We start from the raw sequence: 27,409 nt of genomic DNA on the forward strand, positions 1-27,409 counted from the left end.
GTCACGCTGTCTGGTGTCATCTTTAGCCGAGGTTATTAAGTACTTCAAAATGAAACCAGTCTCTGTTTTCAGTCTCCGCCCTCTTTTGCAGCTTTGAGCCAGGTTGTAACACCTGTTAAAGTCACCACCTGTTGTGACCGGGGAGTGAGATGAGTGTGAGAAAGATGAAAACAACGTCTCATTCTGACTAGTTACTGGGAACTGATGTGTGATGATGCAATAACAAAGATGACTGTTTCTATGATTTTCTGTTTTATTAATTGTTTTTATTGATGATAAGGACAGGCAGAGGAGATTGGATGGATTTACTTTGTTTTATTATTTTGCACTGAAATGGAGTCCAGTGTACAGTCCTTGGCGTTGCACATATGTTTTAGCTGAGACTGTAGTGGGCACTCTTTAAATGTCGGGTCAGTTTGTCACGTTAGAGCCTATTTGTGCCTGTTAGTGCTGACGATGACTTCAGACCGAGCTGACTGAGGGGTCTAAGCTCATGATGCCACCAGCAACACCCGGGTCATGCTGCAGAGTTTTCAAACCCGACATAATTTACTCAGGTTATATCAGGTGATCTAAGAAAGGCCGCTTAGAAAGAAAAGCGAGTGCACTGCTTTAAGTTTCTTGAAGATGTTTAATCCGAACATTCAGCTTCTTCACTTCTAAAACCAAAAAGTGGAGAGTCCCAGATTTTAATCCTAGTGGGAGTGTCCCTTAAGAGGGTCGCTGACCAACTATTGATCATGTGGCTCATCACATGAGCCAAGCTGTGAAAAAGGGTGTGGGTGATTATCAGCAGAGGTTTCGAGAGATGAAACGTCTTCAAGAAACTTAAAGAAGTCACTTTTCTTTCCAGGCTCCTTAGATTACCATGACTGTATGATGAGAACCTACACAGACATATCAGGTGAAGTTTTCAGTGTTTTGGTTCAGTTTAATGTAAAAATGGAGATGAAACGCATATAAAGGCTGGTTTACACCACTGAGCCCTGCTCTAAAACACTGACACAGATCTGTCTGTGAAGCTGGCTTTAACAAATAAGAGCTTAAAGTTTTAAAAACATGTTTAGCGCCGAACTGTCCACTTTACTGTCTGTAGCAGGAAGTGGCTGTTTGGCACTGAAACGGGAGAATCCAGCTGTTAGCCGTGATGTTGTGTTTGTAAAGCTCTTCATAAACGAGGACTGTGGAGGAGGAGAGCCTGTGTGAGTCAGGTGGTTCACCGGCCGAGTGTGTCAGCGGCAGAAACAGCTGTTTCAGCAGCGCCGTTTTATGCAGTAAAATAATCTTTCTGTTCCCAAACACATCCACACAGTTTACAACATAACAGCCCACTACATGCACATCTCACCGCAAACATGCATAAACCTGAACATAAAATATGTCCTGTACCTGTGTGATCTCTTTAAGTAACTCACAGAATATCAACATTAACGCCACAAGTTTGTTGGTATTTTAACATTTTAACCATTGATTTTGAATTAAAACCAACAGTTAATATATTTTTACACCAGAGGAAAGAGCAGCAGAAATATTAAGACAGATAAATCATTCTGTCTTCAGTCTCCATGAACAGCATCAACATCCTCTGGTGAAATTTCTCTTTCCTCCTTAAAATACATTAAATGTCAGTTTAATTCCAGATTAATGGTTAAAACATGTATGTCACATATGAACATCAGGAAATAAAGAAAAGTGACTGATTCAGTTCCATATATGCTCCAGGGAGGCGTTAAGGTTCATTAAAATTGTTCAGTTATTAAAGTTTAATCTGAGCCGAGCTGACTTCCTCAGGAACAAATAAACACCGAGATAAACTTCACCTTACAGATATAATCTAAATGAATCATATCCAATCTCAGAGAGTTGACAGTCAGCTGTGTGCTGGGAGACATGTTTGTCTGCAGTGTACGAGCTCTGACCGCTCCCCAAAAATGTCGGAGTGAATACATTAATATTAAAAGTGTAGCTGGTGACACAGAAACAGAGGATTTAAGAAGTTTAAGTGTAGGTCGGGTCCACACATGTCCAAACACCTGTGCGTAGTCCTGCTTGTTACTCAGAAACGAACACTAATAAAATGGCCATAAGGCCAAAGCAATGGTTTTGACTGGTGTTGACCCCGCCCCCACCCTGAGTGTGGATGCTGAGAGAAGGGCCAGCTGTGAATATGAGGCTGTGGGAGCAGATGGAGAGAGAGTATGTCGGGGTATCCCAGTACAAACTTTACTGGGGTCAGAAATTAGACAGACTCCAGTTCCTTTGTTTGATTTATCTAGTTTGATGTTAGGAAAGAGATTCATGAGATGGAAAAACCTCTCAGTCTACTGAGATTCAGAAATGATTTGTACACATGGAAACTCCCTGAGTGGGAACAAAGAGTGTCCTGTCAGGAAGAGCATTTGGAATATGGATGTTGAGGATGTGACAGTGCCTGAAATCCTGCTGCTGTTCTGAACCATAGTTTCTGATCTGAAGGTCAAACAGAGTCATGATGGTTGTTTCTATTTGTTCCTTTTTAGTTTAGTTCCCCTGAAATCAGATGTGATATCAGCAGCTCTGAGTTCATTCATCATTATTGTCCAGTGATGACATTTCTGCTCCGTTTGGTGACAGTCAGCAGATTTTTCCTGAGTGTGGACGTGAACAGTCGTACCTGACAGCAGCAGGTAGCAAACAGAGATCGTCTTTCCAGCTGGAACTCTTCACTGAGCTGAACTCATTCAAAATGTTCTAGATTCAAGACAGGAAACAGTCCACATGTGTGTCTTCACTCTGACTCTGGATCAGATCTCAGTGACAGACTGTGGACATTATGGAAGCCTAAATGTGACATCATCTTCCTCCTTCATCTGCAGATTAAAGCCAAACAAAGATTCTCATTAAAAGTCTGCAGGTCTGAGAGAGACTCAATCGTTGTGTCATGTCAAACACAGTAAGAGGAGCTGAAACACAGATGTGAAGAGCAGATGTTCATCAGATTATGACCTCACTCTGTTTTGTCTTCATATACATTCAGTCTGTGTTTATAATGCAGACTTTCTGCTTTTATAATAACACATTTTGTATTTTCTATGATCACAGACTGGCTGACTGTGGACTCTCAGGGACTCATTGTGAAGTTGTGGCCTCGGCTCTGAAGTCCATCCCCTCCCATCTGACAGAGCTGGACATTAGTAACAACAAGCTGCAGGATTCAGCAGTGAAGCTTCTGTGTGCTGGACTGGAGAGTCCAAACTGTCGACTGGAGACTCTGAGGTGAGTTCACTGACTGCAGCTGTTGTTGTTTTTCTATATTTCTGATCTTTGATATTTGAAACGTTCTTTAGTTCCTAAATGTTCAGGATGTGTCTGAAGAGAAATGTGTCTTTGAGTGCTTTCAGAAATGTTGTGTCTTTCCAAACGACTGAACAACAGTTTTTCCTCTTGGCTCCAAATAGAAGTGACAGACTTGAGCAGGGTTCATTTAAAGGCTGACAGAAGTGGAGTGGTGACGGGGAGATGTTTGTCAGGAAAGCTTTTCAGCCTCCACAGGTTCATGTTGTGCTCCATCAGTCAGTGAAGATGAAGTCAGTACTGGTGAGGCTGTAGAGTGTGTGAGGGATGTGAATGAGGCTGTTGGAGATCTGATGATAGCAGATAAAAACAGGCTGCAGAGACTTTGAGCTTGTGTGGAAACAGACAGAGAAAAGAAAGACATGAATGTCAAAGCTAATAAAGGTGAAGTTAGGAGCTGTGATGATGTTCATGTATCAGAAGCTGATCTGGCTGCTACAGAGACGACCCACACAGCTGCTGTGGTGAGGTTTGTGTTAAAGCAGAGGAACACAGGCCCACACATGACAGCAAAGCAGGTTTCAGGCTCTGTGAGAGGATTTCAAACAGAAGCTGGAGAAGAGAAAGGACTACAGAAAGAAGGCAGCTGAGACCAGTCCAAGTGTTTCCATGGAGCCCAGTCTAACATTCATTTATACACTAACGTACAGAAGTGAACGGGAAAATGAATCCATAGTTTCAAATGTAGAAATAGTTCTCAGTTCATTTACAGAGTTTAATACAGTTCATGAGGAAATGTTCAAAACAGCAGCTGAGAAGAAATCTGCTTCACAAAGTTGGATCCAATTCCAATAGTTTGTGATGCACTTGAACGCAGCGTGAGCAGTTCACTGCCTAACCCCACAGAGACTGTCAGTCTTGACTTTTCTTTATTTCTATTGACTGTCAGTGAGATTTCAGAGCAATCAGAGACTGTGGGTCTGTGTATGAAGTATAATTCATGTGCAGTTGTTGAAGTTGTAGAATGAGAAATGGCAGTTTGGGGTATTTCCTGCTTTCATTGTCCTGCTTGAAAATGTTTATTGACGTGTGAATTCATTCTTCAACGCTCGATTCTGCCTGAACAACGTGAAAACTTTGCTTTTCTTTGTGTAACACAATTCAACGCACTGAAGCATCGACTTCTTTCATTATTACGCAACAGCAGACTGGTGTCTAATAAACAGTGAATGATGCAGAAACAGATGTTTGAAGCTGTTCTTGGAGTACACTGAGAGAGAGAGAGCTGTGCAGGCAGGAACAGCCAAAGTCAGAGAGAATTCATGAGCATATTGATCAAACGTGAAGCAGAGTTTGGATCTTCTTTTGCTGCTGCTTCACTCAGTTTTGGTTGGAGACAGATGAAACCTGCAGCTTCAGGATCTGTGAGCTGTCCACTTTCAGCCCCGACGGCGTGTCCGTGTACGTGCCGTCGAGTGAACGATCCACGCTCTGTGTTTCCATCTTTGTGTGTTTAGCTGCTCTCATTTACTGTTTTAGCTGTTTGCTGCTTGTTGAAATAGTTTGTGAGCTTTAACCTGAGATTCTGGCAAAATACATTTATATTAAACATCGATTCAGGATTGAATGAATCAACATCGTTTTATTCAAATTAAAACCATTTAAATGGGAACATGAATTTTTTACAGCCGCCTCTAATGCTGGGTAATGTCAGCTGGTCCATGTGCAGCTGGCTGTGAGGCTCAGGGAGCGTCTACAAAGTGCAACACTGAAAGAACATCATCCATAAATATTGAGTAAGAACTGGACTCTCATACAGCGAGACTCAAATGCCTTTAAACATCAGCTTATCCTGCTGATCCAAGTCCAACACTGAGTTTGTAAAAACATGTTTGTCAATCATTTTGTTTGGTTTCTCAGGAAAATGATTCAATAAGTTGCTGCTAATACACAACATTTCATCATATTTCCTCATAACCCTCTTTTGTCTGACCATTTGATCCCATTTGAATTTGCAATAAAGGATCCACAGAGTTTGGTGACAATAATGACAGTAGATGTTTGTGTGAAAGTGCTGGAAGCAAATGAGTGTGTGATGTTCTTTCAGTGTTGCACTTTGTAGACGCTCCCTGAGCACTGGTCTCACAGCCAGCTGCACATAGAGACCAGTGTTGTTAGTCCAGGTCAGAAGATGACTTGTTGGAATGAAAATGAGCTTGTAGTTTGTCTGCTTTAATAATGTGACTGGAAAAAGGTGTTGGACTTCAAATATGTCCATTTCTGTCACACTTCACCTTTAAAAGTGAAGCCATGTGGTTCCTGGAAGGAAAAACACGACTTTTTCAAGTCTTTGTCCTGTTTTTATGAGAAATGTACAACTTTAATGTTCATCTTTTTTTTTTTTTTAACTCAATTTTTATTATAATTTACAACATTACAACTTGTACTTGTCAATGTTCACAAGTAGGACAGTTACAGGAACCGCAATGCAGAAATGTAGATTAAAATAAGAACTGCAATTAGGAAGCACAAAACAAAACTGGGAAGCAAAACAAAACCCAAGCAAACAAACAAACAAACAGACAACAACAACAAAAACAAAACAAAACAAAAACTTTATAAGATAAGATAAGATAAGATAACCTTTATTAGTCCCACACGTGGGAAATTTGTTTTGTCACAGCAGGAAGTAATATTAATATTATGTAATATTAAATAACATGTGACAAACTTAGCCGTAAATGGACAAAACGAAACAGACCTATGCTAAATTATTGAAACAGTAAAGCATGTATGGGTCGCCAACGCTCAGTAAACAATTCTCTCTGAATCCGCAGAGCAGATGTTATTTCCTCCATCTGGTAAATTTCTCTTGCTTTATCAATCCACATATTATATGAAGGTGGGTCAAGATTCAGCCATTTAATAGTGATACACTTTAGTGCTGCTGTAAGATTCTTAAGAGATACGTTTTATTGTTTCCCGAAAAACCCTTTGGTAAGACTCCTAAAATGACTAACTGTTGGTCTTTTGTTAATGGTTGTTGGAAAACTGTACTGAGAACTTTAAATATGTCATTCCAAAGTGAGCAGATTTTTGGGCATGACCAGAATATATGTGAGTGGGTTCCTAAAGAAGTACCACAATTTCGCCAGCAGGTGTCAGGATTTGTAGGCTTCATTTTGGCAATTATCTCTGGGGTTCTAAAATATCTCATGACCACCTTCCATTTAAATTCTCTCCACAGCCCAGAATTAGTCACCAGATGGGCTTCACCGAACACCTCTTCCCAGGTGTCCTCTGAGATTTGAGTGCCAGTCTCAGCTTCCCACCTTGCCTTAATATCCAAAGTTGCATTTGTATTGAAACTCATAAATGCGTTATAAAAATGACTGATTAATTTTGGGGAGGAATTACTTTGAAATATTTTTAGAAATATTTCCTCAATGGGTGAGGGCTCCAAAACTTGCCTCCATTCTTTATGTTTTGTCAAAAAGCTTCTTAGCTGCAGAAATCTAAAAAAGTCAGAAGAAGGAAGCTGAAACTGACCTCAACTGTTCAAATGAGCTCAGGTGCCCATTCCTCACAACATGACAAAGTTTATGAAGCCCGCTATGTGACCATGCTCTGAAGCCAGAGTCTTCCACAATAGGAGAAAAACCCTGCAGGGAGGAGAGCCTTGATAACATTGAAATTTCTTTTGGAAGACCAAATGATTGTTTGATTCTACGCCAAATCTTTAGTGTGACCCTCGTCCGTTCCCCCATATGCACATTTTTAATTGAAATGTTAGAAAAAAGCAGGGATTCCAATGATCTTTCGCACATTGTCTTCTCAATGTTTAGCCACTGAGTTTAAGACAAATCCCGCACCCATACAGTCAGGGGTCTCATCTGAGCTGCCCAGAAATAATATTTCAGATTTGGAACAGTCAATCCCCCCTGCAGTTTTGACAGTTTTAATCTTTGGAACTTGATCCTTGGGTGTTTGCCTTGCCATATAAATTAGGAAAAAAGTTTATCTAAATTATCAAATGTAGAGTTGCGAATGTTAATAGGCAGCATTTGAAAAAGGTCTAGAAGTCTTGGCAATACATTCATACGTATACTCTCGATCCGACCCAAGAAAGACAGAGGCAGGACTGTCCATCTCTCTAAATCTTTTTTTATTTTTGCAGCTATAACTTCATAATTTACTTTAAACAAGTCTGATAATGAGTGAGGAATTTGAATTCCTAAATACTTGATACCTTCGTTTGGCCATTTAAAGCCACATCGCTCCTTGAATGTTAGTGAAATGTTTCCTCCTATATCCATTGCCAATGTTTTGTCAATATTAACTTTGTAACCAGAGAGGGAACCGTAATAATTTCTCTTAAATGAGGTAAACTGACTGCAGGATTTGAAATGTATAAAAGTACATCGTCTGCATAGATGGACAATTTATGCTGTTCTCCATTAATTGAAAGGCCCTGAATTTCATGTTCTTCTCTAATCAACTGCGCCAGAGGCTCAATACTTATATCGAACAGCAGGGGCGACAGTGGGCATCCTTGTCTACGCCCACGTTCCAGTGGAAATCTGGCTGATATTGTTCCATTTACCCGTACAGCCGCCATTGGGTTGGAATAAAGAATCTGTATCCACTTAATTAAGTTTGGCCCAAATTTGAATCTTTCAAGTGTTTGGCCCAAGTACTGCCAGGAAACCCTGTCGAATGCTTTTTGCGCATCAAGAGACAGAATCATTGTTTCTTCTTGTTTGGTCTTGTACAAGGACATTAAGTTCAACAATCTACGAACATTGTCCCCATGGTGCCTTCCTGCAATGAACCCCGTTTGATCTGGATTTATAACCTGTGTAATAATTTTACTAACTCTTTTGGCTAAAATCGTGGTGAGAATGTGTGAATCAGTATTAAGTAATGAGACTGGCCTGTATGATTGACAGTTTGTGGGGTCCTTGCCCTCTTTATGGATTACGACAATTGTAGCATCGTTCCAGGACGGCGCCATAGTCCCAGTCTCCAGAGCGCAGTGGTAAGCTTTCAGTGATAAGGGTGCGACTTTGTCCTTAAGTTTTTTTATAGAATTTGTTAATAAAACCATCAGGGCCAGGACTGTTTTTAGTTTTAAGGTTTGAAATCACCTGTAAAATTTCTTGTTCTCAAATTGGTTCATCTAACTCCTTTGCTACAGACTCTGACAGTGTTTTTAAATTGATCTTTTCTAAGAAATCAGACAGTGTATTGTTATCTTTACATGTATCTGAATTTTTATATAATGGCTTGAAAAATTGGCAAAACAACTGGTTTAGTAATCAGGGTTTGATCTGACTTCAACTTTTGGACCATATTACAAGTTTGCTGTTTCCTGAGTCTTATTGCCAGCAATCTACTAGCCCTACTACCCTGTTCATAGTACTTTTGTTTAATGAATCTTAAATTGCCCTCAATTTTCTCGTTTATTAAACTATTAAGCTCACTACGTAACATTTTAAGATCGGAAAGCAAATTGGCTGTCCGTGCTTTTTTTGTGTTGTTGATCTAGGTGTTTTATTTTGGCCTCCAATTCACACCGCCTAGCCTCTTTTCTTTTTTTCCTGGCACTTGCAAATGATATTATGCGACCTCTAATGTATGTCTTGGTGCAATCCCAGAGGGTTAAAGGCGATATTTTCGGAGTTGTGTTCAACTCCAAGTAAGTATTTAGTTCAGTATGTATGAACTCACAAAACTGCCAGTCATTTAGGAGTGAGGCATTTAATCGCCAGACTTTAATGTTCTTGATGCTCCTGTACCATCTCTCTGTCATCCTCCTCGCTCCCTCTTTGCACTCACAGTCTTTGTGCATCATTAACACTCACATGTGGAAAACCAAAGTTTTACTGGGCAGAAGATGATCATCAGTGACGCTGTCTTTAAAACACTCTTGTTAGAAATGTTCGACTTTAATGTGAAACATTCAGAGTTTTTTCTCTTGTTGTGTTTGTTTGAAGCTGCTTCCTGTTGGCTTCAGCTGTTTGGAGTTTCCATTTTCTAAACTTCTACATTCTGAACCTTCTTCAGCTCTGAACAGATGATGAAACACTGAATTATTTCAAGCACTTTGTCTAATAAACTTACATCTTTCATTCTTTATACAGTGTCTGTGGTTTGTCAGATATTGGCCTTGATTATCTGGCAGCAGCACTGAAGTCCAACCCCTCGTATCCCACAGAGGTGGACCTGAGTGGAACCTACAGCAACCTGAAGGATACAGGAGTGAAGCATCTGTGTGGTTTCCTGGAGAGTCCACGATGTCGATTTGAAACTCTGAGGTCAGTCAGCATGTTTTAGTTGTGCTGAGATGAATATGATGTGAAAGTTGTGCTGACACTAAACTGCAGACATCAGGCTGATATTATACTGATCCACACTGAGGATCTTCATGGTAAAGTCTGTTTTCTTCTTCTCTGGTTTAGTCCATTGACTGCAGCAGAACAATGTTCACATTTCAAACAGTGATACTCAACGTATGGCCCGCGGCCCACACGCGGCCTGCCCACCTTTCCTGATTCAGAGAGAGGGGACCCTGATTAACTGTGTAGCTTCTTCCTCACAGTTCTAAGTATCAGACACAACAATGAATAATCCACAGCTGACTGTCTTTAGCAGGTCAAAGGTCACGGCACACAGCAGACAGTCAGAAATATTCTAACTCTGATCATTTATCAGTGGTGACACTGTGAGACTTGATCAGAGGTGTGATCATCACAGCAGAGGCCTTTGTGTCAAAGTCACTGAGGATCAAACAGAAACACATGAAGCAGATTTTCCTCTTCTGGCTTTTTATAGCAGATAACCTTCAAAATATTCTGCAGTCGATCAAAAACTGAAGCAAACCATGAAGCAACATGTGAACATGAGCTGATGCTGCTGAAGTGAAGCAAAGTTACAGAGGTTTGATTACAGACACAGCTGAGAGTTTGTAATCTGTCATCATTTTAAAAAGTTTCCATGGAACAGCAGAAATGAGGCTTTACTGTCAGAGGCCGACAGCACTGAACACAACAGCAGACTGGTGGCTAATAAACAGTGAATGATGCAGAAACAGATGTTTGAAGCTGTTCTTGGAGTACACTGAGAGAGAGAGAGCTGTGCAGGCAGGAACAGCCAAAGTCAGAGAGAATTCATGAGCATATTGATCAAACGTGAAGCAGAGTTTGGATCTTCTCATCGTGGACTACAGGAGGAATGCTGACCCACATCCACCCATCCACATTAAGGGGACGGCTGTGGAGCGTGTGAGCAGCTTCAAGTTCCTGGGAGTCCACATCTCCGAGGATCTCACCTGGACGACCAACTGCTCCAAGCTGGTCAAGAAGGCTCACCAGCGCCTCTTCTTCTTGAGGACTCTGAGGAAGAACCACCTGTCCTCAGACATCCTGGTGAACTTCTATCGCTGCACCATCGAGAGCATCCTGACCAACTGTATAACAGTCTGGTACGGGAACTGCTCTGCCTCGGACCGGAAGGCGTTGCAGAGGGTCGTGAAAACTGCCCAGCACATCGCCGGAGCACCACTTCCTGCCATAAAAGACATCTACAGGAAGCGGTGTCTGAAAAGGGCTGGGAAAATCATCAAAGACCCCAGTCACCCATCACATGGACTCTTCACCCTCCTGCCCTCTGGGAGGCGCCACAGGAGCCTCCGGACTAAGACCACCAGGTACCGGAACAGCTTCTTCCCCACAGCTGTCAGACTCCTGAACTCTGCCTCCTGACATCTGACCCACGTTAAACTCATGGACTGAACATACACACACCCACAATGGACAACTGTACCCTCAAACACAATAATAACATGGACTGAACCACCACTCACAACCACTAGCACTTTATATAGCCTCTGTAGAAACTATCTACACCCTCACTTATCTTAACTGCACTACTGTATAGCTCTGTGTAAATAATCATTCTGTACATTCGATAATCTTTAATCCTACAACTGTTTACAACTTGCATAGTTCCCATTTCTGTATAGCTGTATATCTCAGATTCTGTAAAGTTATTTATTTCATATTCTGTATAGTTTTTCATATTTATATCCTGTTCATAGCCTGTACATAGCTTGTACTCACTACAGCCTGTACATACTTATAGTTATAGAATATTCACAACATACTTCATACCGTGTACATTATAACATACCATAATAGACCCATTTCTGTAATATACTCACATATCTATATTATTGCTAATATATATTGTAATATATCTATATCACTAAAGCACTTCTGGATGGATGCAAACTGCATTTCGTTGCCCTGTACCTGTGCATGTGCAATGACAATAAAGTTGAATTCTATTCTATTCTATTCTATTCTTTTGCTGCTGCTTCACTCAGTTTTGGTTGGAGACAGATGAAACCTGCAGCTTCAGGATCTGTGAGCTGTCCACTTTCAGCCCCGACGGCGTGTCCGTGTACGTGCCGTCGAGTGAACGATCCACGCTCTGTGTTTCCATCTTTGTGTGTTTAGCTGCTCTCATTTACTGTTTTATCTGTTTGCTGCTTGTTGAAATAGTTTGTGAGCTTTAACCTGAGATTCTGGCAAAATACATTTATATTAAACATCGATTCAGGATTGAATGAATCAACATCGTTTTATTCAAATTAAAACCATTTAAATGGGAACATGAATTTTTTACAGCCGCCTCTAATGCTGGGTAATGTCAGCTGGTCCATGTGTAGCTGGCTGTGAGGCTCAGGGAGCGTCTACAAAGTGCAACACTGAAAGAACATCATCCATAAATATTGAGTAATAACTGGACTCTCATACAGCGAGACTCAAATGCCTTTAAACATCAGCTTATCCTGCTGATCCAAGTCCAACACTGAGTTTGTAAAAACATGTTTGTCAATCATTTTGTTTGGTTTCTGAGGAAAATGATTCAATAACTTGCTGCTAATACACAACATTTCATCATATTTCCTCATAACCCTCTTTTGTCTGACCATTTGATCCCATTTGAATTTGCAATAAAGGATCCACAGAGTTTGGTGACAATAATGACAGTAGATGTTTGTGTGAAAGTGCTGGAAGCAAATGAGTGTGTGATGTTCTTTCAGTGTTGCACTTTGTAGACGCTCCCTGAGCACTGGTCTCACAGCCAGCTGCACATAGAGACCAGTGTTGTTAGTCCAGGTCAGAAGATGACTTGTTGGAATGAAAATGAGCTTGTAGTTTGTCTGCTTTAATAATGTGACTGGAAAAAGGTGTTGGACTTCAAATATGTCCATTTCTGTCACACTTCACCTTTAAAAGTGAAGCCATGTGGTTCCTGGAAGGAAAAACACGACTTTTTCAAGTCTTTGTCCTGTTTTTATGAGAAATGTACGACTTTAATGTGAAACATTCAGAGTTTTTTCTCTTGTTGTGTTTGTTTGAAGCTGCTTCCTGTTGGCTTCAGCTGTTTGGAGTTTCCATTTTCTAAACTTCTACATTCTGAACCTTCTTCAGCTCTGAACAGATGATGAAACACTGAATGATTTCAAGCACTTTGTCTAATAAACTTACATCTTTCATTCTTTATACAGATTGAAGGGCTGTGATTTGTCAGAGATCAGCTGTGATTATCTGGCAGCAGCACTGAAGTCCAACCCCTCCCATCTGAGAGAGCTGGTGCTGAGTGGAACCTACAGCAACCTGCAGGATCCAGGAGTGAAGCATCTGTGTGGTTTCCTGGAGAATCCACGATGTCGATTTGAAACTCTGAGGTCAGTCAGCATGTTTTAGTTGTGCTGAGATGAATATGATGTGAAAGTTGTGCTGACACTAAACTGCAGACATCAGGCTGATATTATACTGATCCACACTGAGGATCTTCATGGTAAAGTCTGTTTTCTTCTTCTCTGGTTTAGTCCATTGACTGCAGCAGAACAATGTTCACATTTCAAACAGTGATACTCAACGTATGGCCCGCGGCCCACACGCGGCCTGCCCACCTTTCCTGATTCAGAGAGAGGGGACCCTGATTAACTGTGTAGCTTCTTCCTCACAGTTCTAAGTATCAGACACAACAATGAATAATCCACAGCTGACTGTCTTTAGCAGGTCAAAGGTCACGGCACACAGCACTCTGTGAAACAGTTTGGAGCAGGAATTCTTGCACATTTACAAACTGACACTGCTGCACGGCATGCTGGGTAATGCTAGCTGCTCAGGTATGGGCGTGCTAACGGCTGTGAGGCTCTGTGGCTGCAGAACACCGAAGAAGAGAAAAGAGAGGTGGAGGATGAAGAAAAGAGGCGGAGATGAAGCAGAAGTTTTGCTCCATAGAGGAGCTGTGTCTGTGTGGGCAGGGCTCAGACAGCTCCGCCCACACAGTGACAGTGAAGCAGGTGAAGAGTAATAAATGAAGACAGCAGACAGTATTTGATAAGCTGATGTACAAACATGTAGGTCGTGTCCAAATTCATGGGCTGCATCCTCCTGAGGCCGCATTTGTAGACCGATTACGTCACAGCGACACGTCGAAGGCTGTCCAAATTCGTAGACTCCTCCGAATGCAGCCAACAAATGCGTCCTCCTTTTCCCCGAATTTGAAGGATGGGTCGGGTGTGTCCTTCGTGGCCTACCATATCCCAGAATTCATAGCGCGGCCCAGCCAAACTCCAGTTTCCAACAATGGCGGCCGCTACTAAGTTTTAAAATGACTCATACTAATCTTTTTCGGTCACAAAATAAACTTTTAACATATTTTCAGGCGAGAAAGTAGCTGTGTAAACATCAAATATCTGCTCGGTTTATCAAGATACCGCATATTTGCAAAAGTGCTTCGACGTTTTCGGAGACGTCTGCTACCCACCAGCTCGATAGCTCGCCGGGAGCTCGAGGGTCACTGAAGCCGCCGAGAACGGCACAACTCCCGGCACATCATTTTCAGATCACCGCGGACTTTCGCTACTCAGGTTAAACGTGATATATAAGTCACTTAGACAACCTCAAAATGTTATTGTTTGGCTTTTTTCAGTGTTTTGTTTGTTCGTGAGTAAATCGGTTTGGCTGAGATTAAAGTTATTAGATTAGATAAAATAAAACTTTATTAATCCCCCAGGTGGGTTCCTCCTTGGTCTTTACAGAGCTGACTAAACGTCAAACAGAAAACTGATTAAACAGAAGTATGAGACGGTCGAGAATTTACGCCAGTGTCCTGTTATATTTTAGATAGCAAGGAGCAGACGGCTGAGTTTATTAAACTCCACCGAGACAGCGGTGACGCTAATCAGAAGGCTAGACCGTCCAATTTCCCCAGCCGTTTATTTCCAGCCTACCCGACCTTCTGAGGACCCAGCCCACGTAGACCGCAAAGGCCGGGTCCTCGGGAGGATGCAGCCCATGAATTTGGACACGACCGTAGAATGATGGTGGCAGCTACAGAAACAGGTCCATACAGACTGAAGCGTGTCTCAGTCTGAATGTACACTGCTGTTATAAGAGCTGTGGAAACTCAGGTCAAAAGGACGTAACCATACTGCTGACAGTTCCAGGACATTCACAGAGTTACAGCATCATTTGTGACCATAAAGACAGAAAGCTCATCCAAATCCTGGGATTAAAAGTCTGTCCTGGTGGTGTCCAGTCAAACACGTCTCTGTGAAAGCTTCAATCCAACAGGCTCCAAAGTCCTTCTGCTCATTTCCTCGCCGGGTTCTTGATGCTCCTGTACCATCTCTCTGTCATCCTCCTCGCTCCCTCTTTGCACTCACAGTCTTTGTGCATCATTAACACTCACATGTGGAAAACCAAAGTTTTACTGGGCAGAAGATGATCATCAGTGACGCTGTCTTTAAAACACTCTTGTTAGAAATGTACGACTTTAATGTGAAACATTCAGAGTTTTTTCTCTTGTTGTGTTTGTTTGAAGCTGCTTCCTGTTGGCTTCAGCTGTTTGGAGTTTCCATTTTCTAAACTTCTACATTCTGAACCTTCTTCAGCTCTGAACAGATGATGAAACACTGAATGATTTCAAGCACTTTGTCTAATAAACTTACATCTTTCATTCTCTATACAGATTGTGGGGCTGTGATTTGTCAAAGATCAGCTGTGATTATCTGGAAGCAGTGCTGAAGCTCAACCCTTCGTATCCCAGAGAGGTGGACCTGAGCTCCCACAAGCTTCAGGATTCAGGAGTGAAGCAGCTGTGTGTTCTTCTGGAGAATCCACAACATCAAATTGAAACTCTGAGGTCTGTCTCCACGTTTTAGTTGTGCTGACACTGTCGATCTGTGGAACTAAAACCTTTATACAGGAAGTCTGGTTCAGCTCTTTGTAGACCTTCTAATCTCTGATGCTCTGAGTCTTACTCAGTAGATGATGCAGAGTTGTGAAGCCGATGTGGGTGAGGACACTCGCCCAGCTCTAACTACTTTGACGTCCAGGCGGCTTCCCTGCTTGTCCTGATACAAACAAACCTGAGTAACCTTGCAGGTCAGATCTCATCAGTCACACCTGTTATGGCAGCTCTCCTCTAGATTGTAGTTCTTGTTAACCTGGGATGGTTTTAGAAGCCTGGACCACAGACTGCAAGGGAAGATATTACTGGGAAAGGCCAAAGCAACCTATTAGACCCATTAAACACTAACATAGATGAATACTCAGATTTAAACCTTTATTGTTTCACAAAGGGTTAAAAAGGGAACGTCCACAGTTTAGACTGCAGCAGATTTTATTAAAGCAGTTTGACAGGAGCAAAGCAAAAACACAAAGAATAAGTGTTTCACATATTAATACATATAACATAATAATAAAAGAAAAGCAAAATAATGATACAAAAGAATGAAAAAGTTGTCCAGAGCAGCAGGATGTCTGAGGTCTGCAGAAACACAAAAACACAGCAGCTAAAAATAGTTGTTGAAAGAAAACGAGGTGGGAGCTGCTGATTCCTGAGCTTTGATACTGGATTAGCTTCAGTAGTTATTCCCATCACTGCTGTAGGAGCTACATTTAGTCACAGCTGATTGTCTCCTTTGACCAATCAGAAGACTACTGTTGTAAAAACAAGCAGACAAAGAACCAATGAGAGTGAAGAACAGGATAAAGAGCTCGTGTGATGGAGGCAAAGCAATAATCAGCAGACTGTAGCAGTTTCTATCTGGATGAAAGTAGAAGGAGCTCAGCGGAGCTCAGTCCCATATCTTTGTTTAGAAACAACATCAGTGATTTCCTGCTGCTCGAGATGATTCCAGCAGCTCTCATTACAGCAGCTGATGAGAGAAACAGCTGATGGCTCACAGCTCGTGCACTGTTGGATCTCCAGATGTTCACGTGGCTGAAGTCTGTGAAGAAACTGTGGTCCACGTAGTTCACACGGCCTCAGATTGGACCGAGCTCCCTGGATCACTGCAGCATCCTCAGCTGGTACATGGACGTCTCTGCTCCTCAGTCTTGGAGCCCCTGCAGGTCCGTCCACACCACCAGGTCTTCTCACTCACCTTTCCTTTGTCCTCGTCCTTCATCGGCCGTGCTGTGTCTTTGTTCCTGCGGTGTTGTTCCCACGATGCAGCGCTGATGTTCCCTCCTTGAATGCACAACAAGTACGGTGCTGGTCTTTCTCGGGTGGAGCAGAGACAGATTGAAGTCTTTCAGGCTTTAGTGCCGACTTCCCTGACAGAGGCTGGACTCCATGGTCTGCACAGGAGGCTTCTACACTGTGTGGAGGTGACTCCTGGACTCGAAGACAGGCTGCAGGTACATGTGTGATGAAGAGGAGCTACAGCAGTGTGATGGAGCTGCAGGTGTGAAGGAAGTCCTGCTGTCCTGTCCCACCCTCATCTTTGCTTCCTCTGTCTTCTCTGGACTTGTCCTCCTGTTTCAGAAACAGCACTGCTTCATGCCGAGGGTGGACGGGAGCGTTGGCTCTGATTCTTTTACCGTCCACCACAAGGAGACACTGATGCTGACCTCCTGATTCATCTGCACGTGTTCTGCTTCACACTGCTCACCTCCACCAAAGACTTCACAAACATCTTCTTTCTTTGAGTCCAGTTTGTCCCACAAACACTTCCAAATCTCCTCCTCTGAGATTCTGCAGCTTCTTGCAGTGTGACTCAGCTGACTTCTGACAGACCACAGACTGGCACAGCATCCACATGTGTCTCCTTTCAAACAGGCTCTTGATGTTTCCTCCCACATCATTCTGGCCTCTCAGTCTCCTTTGTTCTCCAGCTCTGTAGCTCCAGCTGGTGAAGCTTCAGTTTTCCATGTTGGTAACAGTAAACTACAGCCTCTGCTGTCAGCTGGGTAACTAAACAGAGCTGCAGCACGTCTCTGCGGTGGTGCTACATCCAGCCTGCAGACGGCCGTCTACATGTTGTAGTGGTTTACAGTCACCAGGGGGCGCTGTCCCAGCCATGCAGGCAGTGGGCTGCTCTGCTTGTGCTGTTGTTGGTGAAGCTGAAGTGAAAGCGAGAGTTAAAACCCTGAACAGTGTCCACTGAGCTTCTCATGCTCTTCTCATGCTCAAAGAAGTTTAACTGGAAGGACGACTCGTCCATCAGGCGTCCAGCTGTCCGTGACCGTGTCCACAGCAGAGTGTGACTGAGGCTTCATGCTAACACGCACACATGAAGCTAATACCACCACAAGCAGCTGCTCAGTGGATTTGGAGGACAAATGTCTGCAGCTTCTCACAGGCAGTATGCAGAATGTGGATCTCCACAAAGACTGTGGAGAGCTCGTCCCACACTCTAAATCCAAACTTGTCTGCACAAAACTTCTCACACGTTCCCGTCACAAGTGTCTTCTAAGTGAAGCTACCAGGTTCAGGTCCAGCTTGTTTATCTGGAGCTGCAGGAGATGATCCATCCTCACAAAGCAACACAGCAGATATGCAAACACACAACACAACCAAAGGATTCTCTCTGCATGTCTGTGGCTGATGCTGCTGGAACGAAGCTGTTTGAAACCTTGTTGTTCTGCACTTTGGGACCAGAAGAGGAAACTGAAGCTCTGTGCAGAGGGTCCAATGGAAGCAGCCAAGCGCTGTAAGTGTCTGCTGTACAGGGATGCTGGTTCAGCTGTGGCTCAGTTTCACAGTGTGACTCAATAAAAGCAGCAGGAAATCAAAGCTTGATGCTTTCATCAGTGTGGAAATAAGAAAGTTTCCTGTGACAGACGCTGGAGCTCTTTCACTCTCAGCTTCACAGTTTCAGCTTCAAACTTCTTCCAACATGTTTCTAACACGGCCACATTCCACCTTAATGGAGCTGATATCTTGTGCATCAGCACATTTTCTAAAGGCAGCGATCACATCTTTAGTTTTGGATGTTTAACTGCAGATTGTTTATGTGTTTATAGCACATTAATTACAGCAGCAGCGTTGACCACAGTGCTGTACAAGAATCCAAAATAACGATTAAAATAACTCCTAATATTAATATCACACATCAAATATCAAATAACTCTCATGCTGTATTAAAAGCCAGTGAATACAAATGTGTTTTCAGAGCAGATTTACAGAGACTGACAGCAGGAGCTGGGGCTGTTCGATAGAACGATGTATATATGATGACCATATGAAAACGTCTATCGTTTCATATCACGCTCTTTGTTTCCTGCTTATGTGTTTGTGTTTTCCAGATAAAGCTTTCAAAATAAATCTGAAGATCCTGTTGAGAGTTTTCAAAATAAACACAATACAGTACTGCGGTCGCTCGTTTATCGAGTTACGTTCTAAAAATAAGTCTCAGAATGAAGTAGCAGCTTTATGTTTTACAAGTATTATAGAAGTTTTAAGGCAGTTAAACCCTCACTGCACACTTTCTACACTTTTCTCAGACAGGCATGAACATTTTCACACTTTTCTCTCTTGTTTAAACAAAGTTCAAACCTTCATAGAAAAATAAGTTCATTATTAAAGAATGAAAGCAAAGTGTTTCTGAAATGTGTCAAATCAGCCTTTGCTGGCATTAAATGAGCTTCTGTGTGAGGAGCACTCGTCCATGGCCTGGGCTCCTCGCTGTCAGGTAAAGTTTCATAAAGCTTTTGAGTTTTTCTGCAGATAATGTTGGTGTCCAGCACGATGTTCTTTTTCCTGCGGTCACTGAGCCACAAAGCCAAAGCTGACTCCATCCTTACGATGTTCTTGTTGTGGACAGTTACAACCTTTTTGCCTCCTTGTTGAAACTATGATGGTCAGCATCTTCCTCTGCCTTTGGCTGCTACCACAGGTGCAAAACGTCTCGTCATCATTGTTGTTTGTTGGGGACAAAACGTACAAACATACAGTGCAGCACTGCAGAGTCACACTGCTGTAAATTTGAACACATTCTGTACTGTACAGGAGACACGGCACGAGATTGGCTGACAATGGTCTACAGCCAATCAGGACGCAGAACACAATGCGCTGTAAAAAACAAAAACATGCAAAATTGCACAAAAAAGATCAGCGAAACAGCGAGGCCGCCAAAGGTGAACTGTGTTACAGCGAGGGACCAGCGTATATGTGGTTGTTGGGACGATAAATGTCTTTGAGCTTGTGTCAGAAGACGAGCTGCAGCTTTCTGGACCAGCTGCAGTCTTGCCAGGCAGGTCCCACTAACTCCAACATATAAGGAGTTACAATAATCCAGCTGGGACGTCATGAAAACGTGGATCGCCCGTTCAAGGTTTTTAAAAGATAGAAATGATCTCACCTTAGATAAAAGCCTCAGTTTGAAGAAAGACCGCTGTACAACTGAGCTCAGCTGTTTTTCAAATTGCCGTCAAATATAAGCCCCAAATGTAATAATGCGATTTAATAAAAGAGCTGAACCAGTCTAATAGAGCGCCCTTGATGCCGCCATGCTCCAATGGTGAGGTCAAGATGCTGTGGTCAAGGCAGCGGTCAGATCCAAAAGCACAGCGGAGTCTCCTGATCAGTGGCTGATAAAAGATCATTAAGAACTTTTCAAAGGGCAGTTTCAGTGCTGTGAAGAGCTTTAAAACCAGACTGAAACCTTTACAACAGATTGCAGCTGAACAAATATAATCTTTTACAAAATCTTCGACAGGAAGGGAAGCTTTGAAATAGGCCTGAAATTTGAGCGGACAGAGGATCCAGATCAGGTTTTTAGTACAGGCTGTACAACAGCATGTTTAAAACAGGCTGTACAACACCTGAACTAAGACTGCTGTTAAAAATCGCTAAGATGTCGGAACCAACAACCTTTAAAATCTTTTTAAACACGTGTTGGAACAACTTCATTTGGACAAGATGATGTCTTTATAGCATCACATCGTTCCTCCACCTGATCAAACCACACAGGCTCAAACTGATCAAAAACAGCTGAGCAGGTGAATATTTTAGCCCCGGTGCGATCTCGGGCGAGAGTATCGATGATGGCCAAAGGGCAGCGTCCAGCTCTACGGCCGCTGAAGAGCAGACTCAACAGACGCGCGTGATGTGGATCCTACTGCTCTAAAACTGGAGCTTCTTCAATCCATTAAAGAGGACATTAGTACGCTGTTAAAAGAAGAAGTCAGAAATGCATTGAAAGAAGATTTTGACAATATAAGGGCTGACGTGCAAGGACTGAGAAATGAGATCGCTAACAGCATGGCGGCGACGTGCGGCGAAGTTGATGGAGTAAAGGTTACAGTGAAAGAAGCTGAGGATGGGCTGTCAATGTGGAGCGATGAGGTGACCACCCTGCAGTCTACAGTAGAGAGTATGAAGGAGGAGCTGTCTGACCTGAAGGATAAATGTGATGAAGGCAGGAAGCGGAGAGCTAACATCCACATCATAGGGATCCCAGAGGGCCTGGACTCGAGCTCCTCCACGGCCGTATCCGTGCTACTACGTGAAGTGCTGGGTATGGATAAAGACGTTATTGTCGACCGCTCACACAGGAGCCCTATCCTGAGAAAGCCAGCTGGTAACCCGCACGCCGTCATAGCCGAGCGTCACTACTACCAGGATTGTGTGGCTACGCCGTGCCAGGGCCCAAGCCCCGCTTGAGTTTAACGGACAACCTATTGCAATATTACGACTGGGCGATATGACCCTAAATTCATATCTCGATATTCTTTAGCTGGATGGCGATATACGATATATATCTCGATATTTTTGAAGCCAGAAAGTTCGAACAAAAAGAGAGTTCTTAGTCAAAGCTGTGTCCCAAATCTCACACAGGCACATTTATTAACATACAGCGTAGATGTACATGAAACAATTACTCAGAAATAAATGATCAGCATTTATTAAATAATAATGCTCCATAAATAAAAGAAAACAATGTTGTTTTTGTGCATAACAAAAAGCTCACAATCGTGCAGTCAAAATGTAAACAGACGCTGAGCATAATAACAAGCAGCTGCTCTGTTCCCAGGTTCTACTGCGTGACTGACAGCCTGGAGTTTGAAACCCTCTTTGTAACCGTGTCTCTTACAGGTGCCATTTATGGTCCTTATACACACTCAATACAGTAATATTACGTTGAAGCAGAGTACGTATCACTCCGCGAGGCTCCTCGTAGCTGTAATGCTCCAACAATCCATCAAGCGGTGCGGCCTCGTAGCTGAGCAAAGTCGTACCAAAACATCTTTTGAAAGGTTTCTGAGCGCCGTGTAGCACATAAAATCGGTTCGAGGTCAGTAAGCACAACCAGAATTCATCCATAAGGCGCACTGTCGATTTATGAGAAAATTACAGGATTTTAAGTGCAGAAAATATAGTTTATGGTTTTCCTTTGATCTTAGCAAATATCTACGCCTCTAATTGGGACGATCACAGATTTTTCACTAATGTCTTTGCGCGGCTCCCCAATATGTCATCACACAATATCATCTTTGAGGGAGACCTAAACTGCTCATTATCTGCTATGGACCACAGTTCACACAAAAGTACACTTAGTCCAAACTCAGCATGCGTCATTCAGAGCTTTCTTGATAATTATGGGCTGGCTGATGTATGGAGATTTCATAATCCTGCTTCACGTCAATACTCTTTTTTTTTTCTAATGTCCATAAAACATATATTTGTATAGAAAAACGTCTCCCTTTAGTTACAGAATGTGATTATAAGACTCTGGTGATTTCTCCTCTTGCTTTTTCAATGTGTATTCCTGATGCCTGCTCCAACTATCAGCCATGGAGATTCAACTCAGTGTTGTTAGCAGATGAAGAGTTTGTCAGTTACAAAAGGTCTCAAAGACATTTTTTTTCTATCAATCAGACCCCAGAGATGTCATCATCAGTCATTTGGGAATCTCTAAAAGCATCTGAGAGGCCAAATAATTTCATTTTGTGCCAAACAAAGTGCAACACTGAAAGAACATCATCCATAAATATTGAGTAAGAACTGGACTCTCATACAGCGAGACTCAAATGCCTTTAAACATCAGCTTATCCTGCTGATCCAAGTCCAACACTGAGTTTGTAAAAACATGTTTGTCAATCATTTTGTTTGGTTTCTGAGGAAAATGATTCAATAACTTGCTGCTAATACACAACATTTCATCATATTTCCTCATAACCCTCTTTTGTCTGACCATTTGATCCCATTTGAATTTGCAATAAAGGATCCACAGAGTTTGGTGACAATAATGACAGTAGATGTTTGTGTGAAAGTGCTGGAAGCAAATGAGTGTGTGATGTTCTTTCAGTGTTGCACTTTGTAGACGCTCCCTGAGCACTGGTCTCACAGCCAGCTGCACATAGAGACCAGTGTTGTTAGTCCAGGTCAGAAGATGACTTGTTGGAATGAAAATGAGCTTGTAGTTTGTCTGCTTTAATAATGTGACTGGAAAAAGGTGTTGGACTTCAAATATGTCCATTTCTGTCACACTTCACCTTTAAAAGTGAAGCCATGTGGTTCCTGGAAGGAAAAACACGACTTTTTCAAGTCTTTGTCCTGTTTTTATGAGAAATGTACGACTTTAATGTGAAACATTCAGAGTTTTTTCTCTTGTTGTGTTTGTTTGAAGCTGCTTCCTGTTGGCTTCAGCTGTTTGGAGTTTCCATTTTCTAAACTTCTACATTCTGAACCTTCTTCAGCTCTGAACAGATGATGAAACACTGAATGATTTCAAGCACTTTGTCTAATAAACTTACATCTTTCATTCTTTATACAGATTGAAGAACTGTGGTTTGTCAAAGATCAGCTGTGATTATCTGGCAGCAGCACTGAAGTCCAACCCCTCCCATCTGAGACAGCTGGACCTGAGTAATGACTCCTCCTGGTCGCCGACTAAGAACAACCTGCAGGATCCAGGAGTGAAGCATCTGTGTGGTTTCCTGGAGAGTCCAGGATGTAAACTTGAAACTCTGAGGTCAGTCAGCATGTTTTAGTTGTGCTGAGATGAATATGATGTGAAAGTTGTGCTGACACTAAACTGCAGACATCAGGCTGATATTATACTGATCCACACTGAGGATCTTCATGGTAAAGTCTGTTTTCTTCTTCTCTGGTTTAGTCCATTGACTGCAGCAGAACAATGTTCACATTTCAAACAGTGATACTCAACGTATGGCCCGCGGCCCACACGCGGCCTGCCCACCTTTCCTGATTCAGAGAGAGGGGACCCTGATTAACTGTGTAGCTTCTTCCTCACAGTTCTAAGTATCAGACACAACAATGAATAATCCACAGCTGACTGTCTTTAGCAGGTCAAAGGTCACGGCACACAGCAGACAGTCAGAAATATTCTAACTCTGATCATTTATCAGTTGTGACACTGTGAGACTTGATCAGAGGTGTGATCATCACAGCAGAGGCCTTTGTGTCAAAGTCACTGAGGATCAAACAGAAACACATGAAGCAGATTTTCCTCTTCTGGCTTTTTATAGCAGATAACCTTCAAAATATTCTGCAGTCGATCAAAAACTGAAGCAAACCATGAAGCAACATGTGAACATGAGCTGATGCTGCTGAAGTGAAGCAAAGTTACAGAGGTTTGATTACAGACACAGCTGAGAGTTTGTAATCTGTCATCATTTTAAAAAGTTTCCATGGAACAGCAGAAATGAGGCTTTACTGTCAGAGGCCGACAGCACTGAACACAACAGCAGACTGGTGGCTAATAAACAGTGAATGATGCAGAAACAGATGTTTGAAGCTGTTCTTGGAGTACACTGAGAGAGAGAGAGCTGTGCAGGCAGGAACAGCCAAAGTCAGAGAGAATTCATGAGCATATTGATCAAACGTGAAGCAGAGTTTGGATCTTCTTTTGCTGCTGCTTCACTCAGTTTTGGTTGGAGACAGATGAAACCTGCAGCTTCAGGATCTGTGAGCTGTCCACTTTCAGCCCCGACGGCGTGTCCGTGTACGTGCCGTCGAGTGAACGATCCACGCTCTGTGTTTCCATCTTTGTGTGTTTAGCTGCTCTCATTTACTGTTTTATCTGTTTGCTGCTTGTTGAAATAGTTTGTGAGCTTTAACCTGAGATTCTGGCAAAATACATTTATATTAAACATCGATTCAGGATTGAATGAATCAACATCGTTTTATTCAAATTAAAACCATTTAAATGGGAACATGAATTTTTTACAGCCGCCTCTAATGCTGGGTAATGTCAGCTGGTCCATGTGCAGCTGGCTGTGAGGCTCAGGGAGCGTCTACAAAGTGCAACACTGAAAGAACATCATCCATAAATATTGAGTAATAACTGGACTCTCATACAGCGAGACGCAAATGCCTTTAAACATCAGCTTATCCTGCTGATCCAAGTCCAACACTGAGTTTGTAAAAACATGTTTGTCAATCATTTTGTTTGGTTTCTGAGGAAAATGATTCAATAACTTGCTGCTAATACACAACATTTCATCATATTTCCTCATAACCCTCTTTTGTCTGACCATTTGATCCCATTTGAATTTGCAATAAAGGATCCACAGAGTTTGGTGACAATAATGACAGTAGATGTTTGTGTGAAAGTGCTGGAAGCAAATGAGTGTGTGATGTTCTTTCAGTGTTGCACTTTGTAGACGCTCCCTGAGCACTGGTCTCACAGCCAGCTGCACATAGAGACCAGTGTTGTTAGTCCAGGTCAGAAGATGACTTGTTGGAATGAAAATGAGCTTGTAGTTTGTCTGCTTTAATAATGTGACTGGAAAAAGGTGTTGGACTTCAAATATGTCCATTTCTGTCACACTTCACCTTTAAAAGTGAAGCCATGTGGTTCCTGGAAGGAAAAACACGACTTTTTCAAGTCTTTGTCCTGTTTTTATGAGAAATGTACGACTTTAATGTGAAACATTCAGAGTTTTTTCTCTTGTTGTGTTTGTTTGAAGCTGCTTCCTGTTGGCTTCAGCTGTTTGGAGTTTCCATTTTCTAAACTTCTACATTCTGAACCTTCTTCAGCTCTGAACAGATGATGAAACACTGAATGATTTCAAGCACTTTGTCTAATAAACTTACATCTTTCATTCTTTATACAGATTGTGGAACTGTGGTTTGTCAAAGATCAGCTGTGATTATCTGGCAGCAGCACTGAAGTCCAACCCCTCCCATCTGAGAGAGCTGGACCTGAGTAATGACTACTCCTGGTTTTCGACCAACAACAACAACCTGCAGGATCCAGGAGTGAAGCATCTGTGTGGTTTCCTGGAGAGTCCAGGATGTAAACTTGAAACTCTGAGGTCAGTCAGCATGTTTTAGTTGTGCTGAGATGAATATGATGTGAAAGTTGTGCTGACACTAAACTGCAGACATCAGGCTGATATTATACTGATCCACACTGAGGATCTTCATGGTAAAGTCTGTTTTCTTCTTCTCTGGTTTAGTCCATTGACTGCAGCAGAACAATGTTCACATTTCAAACCTTCAAAGAAGAAGAAAAATCCTCCACTGGAAAATTCACTGTGAAACTCTCAAACTCTTCATTGCACCTTAAAGTCTGTCTGACACTGAAATCCAAAGCAAAATGTGCGTTTGCTTTACAGACAGCAGTCCAACACAAACATACACACATCATCCAAAACACAGTCCAACATCCAAATCTCCTCCACTGCCAGCATGAATGATGGGAAAGAGAAGGAGGAACACTCTGACATTCAGGGTTAGAATGAGTTTCATCAAGCAGACTGTGAAGATCAAAGCTGCATTAGAAAGCTTACATGAATGAATGAGTGGACAGAAGTGGACAGAGATCATCTGAAGCACTTCAAAGGCTTTAAATCAGCACATTTCTCTTTATTCTTTATCAACTCTGTTAGTTTCTCTCAGTTTTCTGTGGAATGAAGCTAACAGCAGGCTAATAAGATGCTGACCAATAGGTTTCTATTAAAGGTTGTAATTTGTATATGAAAAAGTGCTTTGGCTCAGCAGGGATCAGCTTACAGGTAGAATACAGCTGCTGGATGGGATTAGCATGTCATAGCTATCTACCAAACTGCTAACTGGGGGATTTCAGGCCATCTATGGATCATTTTTGCTAACTGTTTATTCAGCTTAGGCTCACAGGGCTGCAGCCTGTGCCCTAGCTGTCATAGGGCAAGAGGCGTGGTCCACCTGCACAGGTGAGCAGTCCATCACAGGGCCAACAGAGAGCGACAGAGAAGCACTCCCTCACATCCACACCTACAGCCAATGTAGAAGCACCAATGAACCTAAGCAGCATTTCATTGGACTGTGGGAGAACATCCAACCTCCACAGAAAGGCCCAGCTGACCAACAAGCTTCAACCTACAACCTTCTTGCTCTAAGGCACTAGTGCTAACCACTTTTGCCCATTTCAGCCCAAATCCTGCATCTTCCTGTTTCTGACTCCAGGCCAGCTCCACTAACACTTTCTCATCAGACACTGCCACCTAGTGGAGGAAGTCTTAGTTCCATTTGAAGCTTCAGATTACAGTTAGTTCCTTTACAAAGAGGTGGAGGTTTTGGGGCCACAGCACCATCATCACTGAGTGCCATAGGACACTTAACCTTTGTTTCCATATGCTGGGAACTTCCTGTTGTTCCAAGGAGGACTGGAAAATGTGTGAAAATCTCCCAGTCAGTTCCTCACAGCACACTTCAATCATTTCCCTCCCACAGCATCAGGACCAGGGCTTTTTCTCTCTTTGGTCCCACTAAGAGATTTCCACACAAACACCTCATCAGTGGGACTCTCAGAGCTACCAGCCCTTTGCTACAATCACAAAGCTCTTCATTGAAATCAATGATATCAAAGCTG

General features: G+C 42.5%; 1 protein-coding gene across 1 annotated transcript in view; it reads left to right on the forward strand.

The window, feature by feature from the left end:
- The window catches only part of LOC146681974 (protein NLRC3-like), a 37,387-nt gene extending 13,805 nt beyond the window's left edge, over window positions 1-23,582 (forward strand). The window contains exons 7-9 of the mRNA XM_085448508.1: window positions 3,082-3,255; window positions 12,851-13,030; window positions 23,366-23,582. Coding sequence (XP_085304634.1) covers window positions 3,082-3,255; window positions 12,851-13,030; window positions 23,366-23,582 — 571 coding nt within the window. The remainder of the gene's footprint in view (window positions 1-3,081; window positions 3,256-12,850; window positions 13,031-23,365) is intronic.
- Window positions 23,583-27,409: the final 3,827 nt, after the last annotated feature.

This window comes from Copadichromis virginalis, linkage group LG23 (assembly GCF_057382275.1).
Source record: "Copadichromis virginalis isolate Kocher_CV1m ecotype Utaka linkage group LG23, C_Virginalis_male_GT1.1, whole genome shotgun sequence".
Classification (NCBI taxonomy): Eukaryota; Metazoa; Chordata; class Actinopteri; order Cichliformes; family Cichlidae; genus Copadichromis; species Copadichromis virginalis.